Source organism: Schistocerca nitens, chromosome 5 (genome assembly GCF_023898315.1).
Source record: "Schistocerca nitens isolate TAMUIC-IGC-003100 chromosome 5, iqSchNite1.1, whole genome shotgun sequence".
Classification (NCBI taxonomy): domain Eukaryota; kingdom Metazoa; phylum Arthropoda; class Insecta; order Orthoptera; family Acrididae; genus Schistocerca; species Schistocerca nitens.
This window is the reverse complement of record NC_064618.1, coordinates 470,498,335-470,514,753: the sequence shown is the minus strand read 5'-3', so window position 1 is coordinate 470,514,753 and position 16,419 is coordinate 470,498,335. Positions and strand designations below refer to the sequence as shown.

Sequence of the window (16,419 nt, the reverse complement as noted above, 5' to 3'; positions counted from 1 at the left end):
CCTCCATTTCCTCCTGATTATAGAGATGCCTTGGATTCTTGACCCATGTTCCTTGCTGCACTGGATCGCCTCCTTGCAGTCTCTGCTCTTCGTGATGTTTCTCTTCTGGGCACGCCCAACCACCACACCTCTGGCCCCTTTGCCTCTCGCTCACTCACTTCTTGCACTGCCTTCTCTGCCATCAATCCAGCACATTCCAATCTGGTACCACCAGCTCCAGTGCCAACAACTACAGCAGCTCCTGCTCCGGCACCACCACTAGCCCCTGCAACACGATTGTCCTTCTTGATGATAACCTTGTATGTCTCTTGTTCTTCCAGGTCTGCTCCTTGCCTTGTCCAGTGGCTACCCTCCACCGGCAGTGCCTGATGTTAATTGTGGAAACTGACAGAAGCCTGTGGCCATGGCTGGCCTTCCTTCTGCAGGTGGCTCACTACTCTGGGTTCCTGCCAGCTCAGGCAACAGGTCATACAATGATCTCCCACACCATTTTCCATGCTATGTCATGGCCACCACTGGTTCCAGTGCCAGTCTCCCATCAGCCACCAGCATCATGATGCCTTCCTCTTGGGCAGTCTGTGTCAGTCCGGTGCCTGCCGTGACCTATTCAGGTGTCTCCGGCACTCCTGCCACCAGCAATAGTGCTTCCTTGGGTTTGAGCAATACCAGTTCCCACCCACCATGCCTCCAGCCACTCATCTCTAGTCCGCACTCTGCCGGCCCCCTTGCCTCTGGCCCATACTCAGACCGGCCCATTTGTTGATGTCCCATTTGCCGTTCTCCACCTTCAGCCTCTCACTGGCGTTTCCTGCATCACTGGCTCCTGCCCTGACTCCTGTGTGCCAGCATCTTCTTGGTCCAATGACGGCCTCTCTCCATCTTCTGCCACCCCCGATGTCCCCTTCTTGTCTCCTCCTCATTTCATCATCCTTCCTGCGTGTTACCAGCCTTTAGCCTACATCTCCAGGGCACTAATTCCTTTCCCAGATGTCATCTCTTCTGAGTGAGATACACAAGTGCACCAGCGTGCTTGCCCTCATGCACGCACGCATGTGCGCGCACACACACACACACACACACACACACACACACACACACACACACACACACACACACACACAGGAATAATTTTTTTCCCAATAGGCATTTTCATTGCCCCCTGTGTGCTTTCATCTTGACCCACCCCACTCTGTGCTGCTGCACCCTAGTTGTGGGCCCTGGACATTTCTGACCATGATCATCTCCTACATCTTCCATGGCCTTCTCTCCACAGAGTTCCAGCCTCTTCCCTTTGGGGCATCCCCTCTGAGCCTTCAGCTGGCCTTCTTAAGTGCTTCTGTTCTCTGCTCCACTTGTTCCAGATGGCTTCACCACTTCCTCCTTTGGAAAATGAGTCCCATAACTTCAGCTGTTGCCTGCACCACAGCTACCACATGCAGGGGAGATGGCTCTGCTGTTTTTTCCAAAGGGAAGAGAAATATGGAATACAGCTGGTGCCTTGTGATCCAACCATACAACACAGTGCTGCAGGTTGCCGCCTTGTCTAGACACCTGAAAGTCGATGCAGCTCAACTTTCCTGCACCAGTCATTGCAGAACAGAGGACGCCACATTCACTGGACATAGCCATCACTAGCTCACATCAGCGAGCCACAAGACACACTATTACTCCATGATATTTCTCTGCCAGCTGGCCTTTATATGGCTCTGCCCAGCAGCTCACCAATCAATGTAAGTCCCAGCCTCAACACCAATGTTCTGCTTCAAAAGAGCCATGAGTATATTCCTCCAATGTTTGTTATCTGAATATCACCAGTGTGGCCTACAATAACCGTGCCTACAGCAGCGTTTCTTGGTCATGAAAGACTAAGTGCTCAACTTGCACCTTCAATGATTGTATTGGGTTAGAGATATTCTTTCTGCAGATTAGGAAGCTGTTTCTATTGCTTTTGTTGTTGTGTAATTTCTCTGTGGTAATAAAGTTCTATTGTTCTTGGCTACCTGGGCACCTTTTCTCTGCTTGTGTGTGCATCACCATTCACTCTCCCACTACCACATACTCCAATCTCATCACAGACATCTCTTATCCCCTTCGAAAGATAGGGCCACCTGTAAAAGTAGCTATGTGGGCATGACAAAGTAACAATCCATCTCGCCCTCACCTGGCCTCAACCTTCAGTAATTTCTGTCTTCCACCCGCCCACCACCTTCCCTGCCTAGACTCCAGTACTATGCATGCCCCCTAGTGTGTCAGCACACGTACATAGTCCTTCGCATGTCTCTAGTTTGCTCCTCTCTGCTTTGGGCACGCCCCCCTCCCCCTTCCCCTCCCCCAGCACAGCATCCTGATGCTGCCCCTAGCAGCCCTATCTTATATGTCCTTGCACCTCCCATGGTGCCACACTAACAACATCCCCCGCCCCTGTCCAGCTATCCTTTCCTCTTCCCCACCCAACACCTCTTCTATATTCCCACTACCTACCCCAGCAATGGTTGCTGCTTACCACACAGGCAATTGCAATTGGGTATTATACCGGGAGACGACAGAAACCAAGTGTGTGTGAGTTGTGCTCATGTGAATGTGTGTGTTTTTTCTATGTCTGATGAAGAACTTGGTCCAAAATCTGAATATTTCTTGCATTATGTTTCATTGTGCCTGTCTCAACTAATGCCTCTTCTATGGGGTATCCTTTCTGATTGTTGTTATTCCATATCAATCGCCTGCAGATAGTGCTTTCTTTTGTTTATTATTTTATACTTTACATCACAATGAAAATGATAAGACATATTACAGAAAAATTGTACTAGTAACTGTTCTTCCTGTATACAACATAATGACACAGAACCTACATATAATACATAAATTAGTGATAAGGAAAATGAGAGAAATGAGACAGAGCAGCTCAGTATCAAAAAACACACAATGATAACTGTTTATTAATGATGCTGCTTAAAATTATCTTCTGCCCTTTCAGTTTTCCTTTATTTAACATACAGCAGCATACAAGGTAAATTTGCTACAAATATATTTTAAAAATACAAATGAGAGGGTGGATCAAAATGTAGTTCCTCCTGTGTCAAGAAAATTTAAATAATTAGCATATAACAGTGGAATTAGTACAGATTGTAGCCTAATCTGTCCTCTACACAACAGCAGCATTCAATATAGTCACCACGCATTTACACAAAATAGCACCATTGTTGAAGATAGGCATCAAAATCTGTTTATAAAAATTCAGGGTTTTGCTTCTTGCCCCAAAATTTTAAAACTGTTTTAACCTCATTGAAGTCACTGAATCCATAACCACATTGACTTTCACAGGCCCAAATCATAGCTGTAGGGTGCACAAGGCACCACTGTTAAAAATGATGTGTAGGGGCACACATTATCGTGATAATGCTTGATGGCATGAATGTCATTTACTGCCTTCACTATTGACTGTGAACTCTTAATGTGTGTGTCTCCTTGAATCACTTCATCAGTACGCCTGCATTTGCCACCTGTGACAAATGTCAGCCAGTCACTGTTCGGTTTATGTACAATGTACATTCCTCCAATATCAAACTTCTTCATCCAATGCTGCACATTCCTGATATCCACTACAGTGTCCACATACACTTTCTTCAAGGGTGAAGTTAAAAAAGCTTTAAAATCATAGATCAAGAAGTAAACCCTGAATTTTCCCAAATTGGTTTTGTTGCCTGGGTTCAATGATGGCACAAATCTCTACAAATGCATTGTAACTATGTTAAATGGTAGTGCTGCATAGAGGGCAGTTCAGGCTATGATCTGTACTACTTCCATTGTTATGTGATATACTGCCCTATAATGAAAAACTGAGTTTCTTAATAACTTGTGAATAAGTGAAATGCATTAAACTTTTGTTCATACCTGTACTGTAATTCCGTGGACCCTGTATTTTTATCCATGAAGATAGACGTAAAGCAGTAGCCATCTGTTATACATTTGTAGTCAGTCTCAAGACAAATGTCACAATAGCATTCGAGCCCTTAAACAGATATTGAGATGTGTCACAAAATCTGTACACAATGTCTAGCAAACAGCACAGTTCTGTTGAACTGTTAACTAACAGTTGTAAATATATACTATTTAAAGATATTTAAAACATGTAATAAATGCAAAATAAAAGAAACAGCATTTTTGCCCCAACAGAGCTCATTCGGAAATGCAGTTGGGTTAAATGTTTCACAGGATTATTTGAATATGGCAAATAACATGTTTGTTACATTTGGGATCATTATGATATTAATTATTTACACTTTTAACAATGTTGAAAGAATCCCTAGGAATGCATCTGTAATAAAAGGAATGAATTAATTTACAAATATTAGCTAACTAAAAAGATTGACGAGACAGTTGTTTGAAGGGAAGTCACAAAGCAGAGGGCAACATAGATACAAACAAATGTATATAAAGTTGAACCATATTCAAATCAAAAACAGCCCATAAGCTCTAGTATCAGACAGCATTCAAGCGCAGCTGGAATAATTCACTGAATACTGCTTTCATTCACGTCATAACACAGCATCATCTTCTCATAAATTTTTCCACTGCACCATGTTTACAGTTCTGTAGCACAGGTACCCAGGTAAGATAAGTGGCCTAAGTCATAAATGGATTCGATTTACAGGCATTGAATCATAATATTATTGGGGCCTGTCTTGGTTAAAAGCCAACCTCCTTTTAATAGTGTACAATGAACATAAGTGGACAGACATTAATTACCAGTAGTGGTGTAACTAGGGTATGGCAGTCAGTGCACATGCACAGGGTGCCATTTCTGTGAGGTGCAATTTTGTGACAGGAGGAAAAAATGAAGAAGGATAAAAGCAGATTCACAAATGTTCACTGAATTTCTTCGAATCTATAGATAAAAGCATGATAAGTCACTGGTCACTGGCCAAAGCATCTGTTGTCAACAACAGAACAAGAAGAAGGAAATCTGTCTGATCTCCCACATACAGAGTAGCCACACGCAGCAGTGACACCGGCAATGTCACAACATGTCGGCACTCTTATTCAAAGTGATGGATTAATAACAATCAAGCAATTCAGAGCTCAACTTGACATCTCTATTGATGGTACCGACACACTTGTCCATCAGTTAGGGTATTCAAAAATTTGCACTTTCTGGTTTTTTCAAAGCCTATCTGAAGAGTATAAAGAAGAGAGAAGGAACATGGTGTGCAAACTGCTTGCTAGTTTGAGGCTGATGGTGACAAATTCTTGTCAAACACTGTTATACATGATGAAACATTTTGAGACCAAAACGAAACAGCAGTCCATGAAGTGGCATCACATGTCTCCTTGAAAGCAGTACTACGAAACAACCACCTCAGGTGGTGAAGTCAAGCCCACAATCTTCTTCAACACCCTTCTTCATAGGCAAACGAACAATTCTGAAGTCTATTGTGAGATGCTTAGGAAATTGAAGAAACAATTACAGCATGTTCATGGCCACAAAAATGTGGATGCACTTCTCCTTCACTTCAACAATGCAAGGCCACAAACAAGTCTGCACACCCAAGAGGATATCACAAAATGTTGGTGCACTGTTCTTCCTCATCCACCCTACAGCTCGGATCTCGCATCTTCTGACTTCAATCTCTTTAGCCCACTGAAGCATAGGCTCTGCAGGGAGCTCTTCATCAACAATTGGGGAAGCTACTGGTGCAGCAAAAACTTCATTGAAATGCAGAATAATAGAGTAGTACCATTGTGGCATTTGGGGGCCCACATTAAGGTGGTGAAGGCCATAGAACTCAATGGAAATAACATTGAAAAATCGGGTTTCCCATATCACATAAATGGGAGCAAGTTGCACCAAGGTTCAGAATCCATGTTAAACTGTAAGTCCCCTATAACTGGCTGGGTAAGTCAGTTCAAAGGTCAGAGGAAGGCACCAGCATACCACCACCAACCCACTGTAGTGTTCAAAACAATCTAACTGCTTCAGTCAACTTGGGAACAATACGGTGCATTTAAATCACAAATAAAACCATCTTGCTTTGGGAAAAAATTGTGTGTTGCATTATTTATTGAATGACCAGTATATGAAAGGAAATTGTGGTACAATTCAGAGTAGATTGTGCTGAATAACAAAACCTCTCCCTCCCTGATACAGAAGTGCTTGTTTCTTGTTTTAAGGTACTAGGTAGAGTCACTTTCAATATGCCAAAAGAGGCATTATAACAAAAGCATAAAGAGTATTTTTTTCCTTTCCTTTTTCGTGGATTTGCACTGATTGACAATGAACCAATAAAACAGGAATCACATTATTGTTACATGCAAACTATTCTGAATGGTGTGTTGTTCCATATTTTGAATTGTATCATCTGAAAGAGAATTACTGAAATGAGATTCTTTTAGTTCATTGTAAAGTGAAAATTATTGAAATGAGTTAACTGTAAAGTTGTGTTGATCTCAGTATGGGAATACGCAAGAGACACATCTAGGATTATTTAGCGTCACTAGCACACAGTGTTATTACAACAGAAGGAGCCTGATACTGGAGAATCTGGTCACAAAAACTAGACATCTTGTTGCTGCATACTCATACATCCATGACTTGATAGTGTGGTTTTAACCTGAGCAAGTGTGTTATCATCATTCCTTATGCAGAGTGGAAAGGGAGAACATGTCACCAACAGCTATCATTTTTGGAGTGGTACACTTGTGAAGTCATTTTTTAGGTGAGTAAATTGTTTCTTCTTTATACATCATATACATGGTTTTATAGAGCAAATACATGTGTTCATGTTGTGCCATTCAGTAGCATGGTAACAAAAATGCCAGACTACCATTACATAGGTTATGGTTTCGATACAGAGTTGGTCCCATGATTTAGTCATGTACTTTCCTCCTTTGCCACCTCTAGGTATGACAAAAATGCCAATTATCACCATGGTTCAAATTCCACATTCAACTGTAGAACCCCCCCCCCCCCCCCCCCGAATAACTCTTGTGAATATTTGATGTGCATATTTTGCACACATACACACCTCAACACAAGCTTGGAATACCGTACAGTTTACTGTAATGACTTCTTATTGTACACCCCCTGAGATTTGTACAATATCTTATTAACAAAATAAACATAATTCTTTCTGAAAACAAGAATGGTTTGGTTAGTTACAAAAAATCATTTTGAAACAAAGCAGGCTCTCTCCCAAGAGAACATTTTGAAAGCAATTAGACTGAAAATCTTTCACTGGTGATTATTAATCTTTAGTAGTGAGTTAGTCCTCCCCACACATGGATGAGTTCTTCCACTCTGTGAGGTATGCTCTGGATGAGACCATCAAGTTTATCTTGGGGTGTAGGGTCCCACTCCTCAATGGCAGCTTCATTGAGGTCCTCAAGATTGTCAGGTGGATTTGGACACCGTGCAATGGCCACCTTCAACAGGTGCCACACATGCTCAATTGCATTCACGTCTGCGGACTGTCCTGGACAATGCATTCAGTTGATGTTGCTTCTTTGACAATACCAACACACTGCTACAGTACAGTGCAGTCTTGCATTGTCACCGACTACAATGAAGGTGTCCCTGACTTAATGTCTGTAGGGCCATACAATCATTTATTGGACCTCTTCGTCTTCCGTAATGAAGATCACCCTAATGCAACCTTCTACGCAATGTTTTGTCTGGCAAGGGAACCTCCCCATCGCACCCCCCTCAGATTTAGTTATAAGTTGGCACAGTGGATAGGCCTTGAAAAACTGAACACAGATCAATCGAGAAAACAGGAAGAAGTTGTGTGGAACTATGAAAACAATAAGTAAAATATACAAACTGAGTAGTCTATATGCAACATCAAAGATAGTGTGGGCTCAGGAGTGCCATGGTCCCGTGGTTAGCGTGAGCAGCTACAAAATGAGAGGTCCTTGGTTCAAGCCTTCCCTCGAGTGAAATTTTTACTTTCTTTATTTTCACAAAGTTATGATCTGTCTGTTCGTTCATTGACGTCTCTGTTCACTGTAATAAGTTTAGTGTCTGTATTTTGTGACCGCACCGCAACACCATGCGATTAGTAGACAAAAGGACGTGCCTCTACAATGGGAACCGAAAACATTTGATCGCAAGGTCATAGGTCAACAGATTCCTCCACAGGAAAACACGTCTGATACATTCTATACGACACTGGTGAAGGCATGTGCGTCACATGACAGGAATATGTTGTCGACCCACCTAACTTGTACACTTGGCGAATGGGGAAAAAGATTCTTCTACCTTACCCAATTTCGGTTTTCTTGTGGATGTGATAATCACTCCCAAAAAAAGTGATGAAAACATAAAAAATAAAATTTTTCACTTGAGGGGAGACTTGAACCAAGGACCTCTCATTTCGCAGCTGCTCACGCTAACCACGGGACCACGGTGCTCCTGAGCTCCCACTATCCTTGATGTTGCCTATCTTGCGCATGGACTACTCAGTTTGTATATTTTGCTTATTTTTTTCATAGTTCCACAGAACTTCTTCCTGTTTTCTCGATTTATCTGTGTTCAGTTTTTCAAGGCCTATCCACTGTATCAACTTATAACTAAATCTGAGGGGAGTGCGATAGGGAGGTTCCCTTGTGAGAAACGAATCTCTGTTGCCCGGGAGAAGCTGTTTCCAACATTTCTGTGAACTGATGTTGGGTGCCCACGAGTTGACAGCTGGAGTAAACAATCCTTTGTTGGTGTTGTCATATGAGGACGACCACTGCAAGGTCTACTGTTAACATTTATCATCTCTCTGTACTTTCCCTACACCTTACACATGCCATATTGAGTGACACATAACCAATGTGTTTCTGTGTAAAAGCCACTGAAAGTAAAACCACTATCCTGACTCTATCAAAATGTCATATACCTCTACATGCCATGTTACTCCAATGCTGAATGCAAGTTGAATGAAGCTTTTGTTGATACTGGACTTCTTGCAGGGCGTCACTGCAGCAGTGGTATGTTTAGATGGCTGGAAGACAACCACAAAGTGTGCCAGTAGTAAACACTGTCCAGTATATGGGCTCTAACTGGATAATGATGAAGTGCCTATGTCAATGAGACCTCTAGTATTGTTTACAACATTTTATGACAGTATTCCAAATTTTTGTTAAGCAGTGCATTTAAGGAGTAATTGTTGTTGTGGTCTTCAGTCCTGAGACTGGTTTGATGCAGCTCTTCATGCTACTCTATCCTGCGCAAGCTTCTTCATCTCCCAGTACCTACCGCAGCCCACATCCTTCTGAATCTGCTTAGTGTATTCATCTCTTGGTCTCCCTCTACGATTTTTACCCTCCACGCTGCCCTCCAGTACTAAATTGGTGATCCCTTGTTGCCTCAGAACATGTCCTACCAACCGATCCCTTCTTCTAGTCAAGTTGTGCCACAAACTCCTCTTCTCCCCAATCCTATACAATACCTCCTCATTAGTTATGTGATCTACCCATCTAATCTTCAGCATTCTTCTGTAGCACCACATTCCAAAGGTTCTATTCTCTTCTTGTCCAAACTATTTATCGTCCATGTTTCACTTCCATACATGGCTACACTCCATACAAATACTTTCAGAAACGACTTCCTGACGCTCAAATCAATACTCGATGTCAACTAATTTCTCTTCTTCAGAAATGCTTTCCTTGCCATTGCCAGTCTACATTTTACATCCTCTCTACTTCGACCATCATCAGTTATTTTGCTCCCTAAATAGTAAAACTCCTTTACTACTTTAAGTGTCTCATTTCCTAATCTAATTCCCTCAGCATCACCCGACTTAATTTGACTACATTCCATTATCCTCGTTTTGCTTTTGTTGATGTTCATCTTATACCCTCCTTTCAAGACACTGTCCATTCCGTTCAACTGCTCTTCCAAGTCCTTTGCTGTCTCTGACAGAATTACAATGTCATCGGCGAACCTCAAAGTTTTTATTACTTCTCCATAGATTTTAATACCTGCTCTGAACTTTTCCTTTGTTTCCTTTACTGCTTGCTCAATATACAGATTGAATAGCATCAGGGAGAGGCTACAACCCTGTCTTACTCGCTTCCCAACCACTGCTTCCCTTTCATGCCCCTCGACTCTTATAACTGCCATCTGGTTTCTGTACAAATTGTAAATAGCCTTTCGCTCCCTGTATTTTACCCCTGCCACCTTCAGAATTTGAAAGAGAGTATTCCAGTCAACATTGTCAAATGCTTTCTCTAAGTCTACAAATGCTAGAAACGTAGGTTTGCCTTTCCTTAATCTTTCTTCTAAGATAAGTCGTAGGGTCAGTATTGCCTCACGTGTTCCTACATTTCTACGGAATCCAAACTGATCTTCCCCGAGGTCCGCTTCTATCAGTTTTTCCATTCGTCTGTAAAGAATTCGCCGTAGTATTTTGCAGCTGTGACTTATTAGACTGATAGTTCGGTAATTTTCACATCTGTCAACGCCTGCTTTCTTTGGGATTGGAATTATTATATTCTTCTTGAAGTCTGAGGGAATTTCACCTGTCTCCTACATCTTGCTCACGAGATGGTAGAGTTTTGTAAGGACTGGCTCTCCCAAGGCTGTCAGTAGTTCTAATGGAATGTTGTCTACTCCTGGAGCCTTGTTTCGACTCAGGTCTTTCAGTGCTCCGTCAAACTCTTCACGCAGTATCATATCTCCCATTTCATCTTCATCTACCTCCTCTTCCATTTCCATAATATTGTCCTCAATAACATCGCCCCTATGTAGAACCTCTATATACTCCTTCCATCTTTCTGCTTTCCCGTCTTTGCTTAGTAATTATTGCATAAAAATCTGGTCTTTTTTCTTCTTACGCCAAAACCTCAAGAATTTTGTCCCCCTTGTTTCTTTGTGTTGGGACAAACAGCTTACCTGCATTCTCTAATTGCTCTACTTATATTGCTGCATTATTTCTCATTATACAGTCTATCACATAATTTAGAAAAAGACGCAGTTAAGTCAATTTTGTATAAAGAAAGATATTATACCATCACAATCAACAACAACAACAAGTGAGCCCATGGGAAGGGAAATATATAAAACTTACTGTTCAAAAGTTCTGGGTGTGTATTTTGATCAGAACTTAAATTCTAATGTATATTTTTTTTAAAATATGTTATGTAATTTGCCAGCATATGTTTTAACAGAGAAACTGTATCTTATTTGTAAACCTACTGACATGTTGCACATCATGATGAGCTGTCATGAATATTATACATGGGAAAAGCAAAAAAGTAATCTAAATTATGGTTATCAGAATATGCCTTATTTTATTTCCTTTTTTTCACTCTTAATACATTTTTCCAATCCCACAGAACATAATGAAACAGTCTGTATCAGAGAAACAGGACAGCAGAGAGGATGGACAGAAGAGAGAAATTCTGGAGACAGATGTATCAGGGGCCTTGTGACTTATTGAAAACTGCCTGGACAAGTCGTTCATCTTCAGTGAAATCTTCTGAGCTGTATAGGAAACCAGACAGTGCTACATCTGAGCCTACAGGCAAAAGTGGTGGCAAAATGGATTTGGATATGCCTCATTGTGAAGCAATGTTTGCAAATGTTGCATGTTGCTAGATATGTATACATAGATTGTGAAAGGGAGACTGAACACCTACACAAACTTTTGCTTGGTTTTATTGAAATAAGCCAGAAAGATGCCAAAATACTTGTGAGTGACATCTTAGGCCAACTTGGAAAAGAAAAAAATGGATAGTTAACTTTGAGGATCGCGGTGCTTTAAAAACACTGCAGTGATGGCTGGTCAAGAGAGCAGAAATAATTGCTGGATTGAAGACAAAAATAATCAGTTTCTTTTCATGAAACATGATGAACGATTTCCTGACTATTCTGGGATGAAATCCTCATTCAGTGAACTTCCACAACTCCAGGTTTGATCTAAAAGCACTGTGTAACTAGATGCATGAAAAAAAAAGAGATGAGTTAGTCAGCAAGTCACTTTAGAAAAGAGCAAACTTATATGAGAAATGGGTAAACGACACAGTAAGGCAGATCAGACAAAGACAGCTAATGTTTGGTGAGGTGATGACTGATGGTTGAGCAAGAAATGGAAAGAGTGGTGAATAGAACACTAGTCCTTCTTCAAGAGGAAATGAATGCAAGGTTCTCCTCACTGAGCAAAACAGACAAAGTTCAGGCTGCTTCATGAAATATGAAGCTTGTGCTACGAAGCTGAAAAGGAGATCCTGAGGCCCAAATGTGAAAATTATGCAAAGTATTTTCTGTTGTAATGCGGATGGTGAATGGCTCTATGCTGAAATTTTGAACTTCAGGATGCTGCTATATATCTGCGATTTCATCAAACTATCCAAATCACAAGAACACTTGCTTTTCATTATTAAGTACAGCGACAGAAGTGTCTTCGCAAATCTATAAGCAGCTGTCCAAACCATTCTGACAGTTGCTGTGTCTATTGTTACCTGTGAGAGCTCCTTTAGTGCAGTTGGACCTATTGGAGGAGAGTTTGCTCACACAACAATCAACTGAGAAACTTGCCGTTTTGTAAGTGGTGAGCAAGACCATTCATCCTTCCGAAACCACTACTAGATGCCTTCTGTGAAAGTTAGCAAGAACAGACGGTTTGCGCATCTATTCATAAGGGAAATATGTGAGAGCTAATAGTAATGCTTCTTTGAAGATATCCACATTGAGACTGGTATCAGTGACAATGAGGCAGTTATAGCACTAAAGATTTCCAAAAGTACAAAGGGTAACTAAAACAAATAGGTTGTTTTACGCTATCAGGAAGCTAGATACTTAAGCAAAGATGTCATATCTCAAAGATGAACTCAAAACATTGACCAATGGCCAGGAGAATGTAGAACTGTGGCTCAAGTTTAAAAGAATAGCTGATCATGCATTGAATACATTATTATTATTATTATTATTATTATTATTATTATTAATGTATGCATCAGCTTCAACATCAAATTGTTTCACATATTTAACTCAAAAATACATATCTGCAACTATTTACATTATATATCAGTATGCATGTGACGGCATGCGTACCTAATATGTTACAAAACGCTGTGCATAAAAACAGGTTTTCCTAGTGCTCATACCTCAGTTTCTATTGGTAAAAAAGAAAGGTTTAAATGTTTCTGACAGCGCTTGGGCTGCGGACCATTTGTATAGCCAGCAGAAAAATAATCTTGTCACTATCCTACAGTTTACGGTCAAAGTATGAATATTACACACTCCCTCCTACTTAGGCAAATGGAGCCAATTGGTTGGTTCTCTTTGCATTTGAAGTGGTCTATGGTGGGCTTGATGGGACTTACGCAGGCACCATTAGTTCATTAGTTCATCGGGGTTTCCACTGAAAAACCCAGAGATGGGTTTTCTTTTATTATATTTTTGCCGTCACCAGCAGACCGAAATCCGTCTGAGGATTCCAAGGTAGCTATGCACAGAAAATGGCTGAAATTTTTATGATATATTCCTAACACCCTGATCTCAAACAACTTTGAAAATTTTCTTGATATCTTCATCCATTTCCAAGATACAGAGGTACTGTGTTACCCTACTTCTGCACATAAAATCCAGTATGAGGCGAAATTTAAATTATAAATAACCACAGCAAATTCTCTAGACATTTCTCTAGAATGCCATCTCCGCATTTTCAAAAATCTTTATCTGTTACCTAAAAACACGACAAGAACTTTTTATTGGGTACCGAAACCCAGCTGTGGATTAAAAAATGGCTATGCACAATTAATGGCTGTAATTTTTACAATGTATTCTTAAGACCCCAAGCTTGAAAAGCTTTGAAAGTGTTCTTCATATCTTTATCTGTTTCCGAGATGCTGAGGTTCAAAGTTACCTATAAAATACGCATGTAAAAAACAGTGTGTACTGAAAAAGTACTTTATAAAGTGTTGTAGCATAGAGAAATGTACTATAAAATATTTCCATTATCATTTGGAAACTCCATGTGGTAGTAACGAAGTACATGCCAAATTTTTTGCACATAAAATCCAGTCTGAGGAGTAAAATTAGTTTTGAATTCTTTCAGTTTCACATAAGTAAACTATCTAAATTTTACTGATTGATACATTTCTTTTCATATGAGTTATATGCCCTGCTGCAGCAGGGAAAAGAAAGGAGCCAGCAGAAAAAATGTGAATATGTTCCTATTTGTTTAAAAGCCTGACTGAAAAGTGGTGTACCAGGTCCCTCATTCTATTTTCCTAAGCACCTTTAAAAAATTTCCCAAAAATCTTGGCGTGTGAACATATTCACAGTTTTTTATGCAGAGAGAAAAGAAGATAGTAGCAGTGGAAAAGTAATATATGTTGGGAGACAGTGGATAGTGGTTGTGTTATCAAAATGAACAAAGGAGGCAATGACAGTGTGAGAGAGATAGGGACGCAGTGGCAGAACATAGTTGACAGTGACAGAACAGTGTAGGAGAGCAGGAATAAAGAGTAGGAGAAAGTGGAAATGGGTGAGAGCCAGTGATAATGAAAGACAAAGTATATGATAATGACAACATGGAAGAGAGAGACAGTGACAGTGAGAAGAGACAGCAGCAGTAGGAAGGAAGAAAGGAATGAGGTATTAGCTTTAAAAGAGATGGAGACAGTGACAGTGAGAGGAGACTGTAGGAGAAGGACAGATCAAAGGGGCTGTGACTGTGACACAGGAGACAATGACAGAGAGACACAAAGAGATGATGACAACGAGTTGGACTTAATGAGTGAGTGTGAAGGGGCAGCTGGGAATGGATGGGTATGAGTCGCTTACAGTGATGGACTAGTGAGTGAGTGTGAGTGAGTTACAGTTAGGGGACATCATGGTAGTTCAAGGTGAGTTGTGTGTTAAAAAAGCATGAATATGTTCAGTTGCCTAAATGTTTTGGAACATTTTGAAGGTGGTGAGGAAAGTAGAATGAGGCAGCTGATTCCCCATTTTTCAGTCACAGTCTTTTAAATAAACAGGAACATATTTCAATTTTTCGTGCTGCAATGGGAGCATTTTTCTGCTGGTTAGTTTAGTGGTCCGGAATACACATGACTGTTGGAAGACTCAATTCCATGGAGTCCCTCATCAGATACTAGTTGGAGGCAACTTTAACCTATGGAGTATAGACTGGGATGTCTATGGATTCATTGCAGGAGGGAGGGAGGGGGGGGGGGGGGGTTGCAGATACACACTCCTGTGAAATACTATTAAACACATTTTCCAAAAACTGTCTTGAGCAGGTAGTTCAGCAGCTCACACTCAATACAAATACCGGGTGATCAAAAAGTCAGTATAAATTTGAAAACTGAATAAATCACGGAATAATGTAGATAGAGAGGTACAAATTGACACACATGCTTGGAATGACATGGGATTTTATTAGAACCAAAAAAATACAAAAGTTCAAAAACTGTCCAAAGATGGCACTTCATCTGATCAGAATAACAATAATTACCATAACAAAGTAAGACAAATCAAAGATGATGTTCTTTACAAGAAATGCTCAATATGTCCACCATCATTCCTCAACAATAGCTGTAGTCGAGGAACAATGTTGTGAACAGCACTGTAAAGCATGTACGGAGTTATGTTGAGGCATTGGCATCAGATGTTGTCTTTCAGCATCCCTAGAGATGTCAGTCGATCATGATACACTTGTGACTTCAGGTAACCTCAAAGCCAATAATCGCACGGACTGAGGTCTGGGAACCTGGGAGGCCAAGCATGACGAAAGTGGCGGCTGAGCACATGATCATCACCAAACGACGCGCGCAAGAGATCTTTCATGCGTCTAGCAATATGGGGTGGAGCGCCATCCTGCATAAACATCATACGTTCCAGCAGGTGTTTATCAGCCAGCCTGGGGATGATGCGATTCTGTAACACATCGGCGTACCTCTCACCCGTCACGGTAGCAGTTACAAAACCAGAATCATGCATTTCCTCAAAGAAAAAAGGCCCGATAACGGTAGATGTGGTAAATCCAACCCATACCATGACTTTCTTGTAATGCAATGGAGTTTCCATGACAGTTCTAGGATTTTCAGTAGCCCAAATTCTGCAGTTGTGGGTGTTGACAGACCCTCGGAGCGTGAAATGAGCTTCGTCGGTCCACAACACGTTACTCAACCAATTGTCATCTTCCGCCCTCTTTTGAAACTCCCACACCGAAAATTCCCTCCGCTTCACTAAATCGCCAGGTAACAGTTCATGATGCTGATGGATTTTGTACGGATTGCATCGGAGGGTACGCCTAAGTGCCAACCAAACAGTAGTGTATGGAATGCCAGTGCGACGTGCGACTGCACGAGCACTGACTTCCTCGTGCATAGACGAACCCACTGCAGTCTTCATTTCTTCCTGAACTGTCTCAGCAGCATTACGCCTTGTGCTCGGTGAGCCACTACAGGGTCTACCATCTAAACAAC

General features: G+C 41.2%; 1 protein-coding gene across 3 annotated transcripts in view; it reads right to left on the bottom strand.

Moving 5' to 3' along the window:
* The window catches only part of LOC126259155 (TGF-beta receptor type-1), a 197,749-nt gene that overhangs the window by 156,598 nt on the left and 24,732 nt on the right, over positions 1–16,419 (bottom strand). For all 3 annotated transcript variants that reach the window (XM_049955700.1, XM_049955698.1, XM_049955697.1), the window contains exon 2: positions 3,892–4,009. Coding sequence is in view for 2 of the 3 variants with exons in the window: in XM_049955698.1 (XP_049811655.1) it covers positions 3,892–4,009 (118 nt within the window). In the remaining variant the exon portion in view is untranslated. The remainder of the gene's footprint in view (positions 1–3,891; positions 4,010–16,419) is intronic.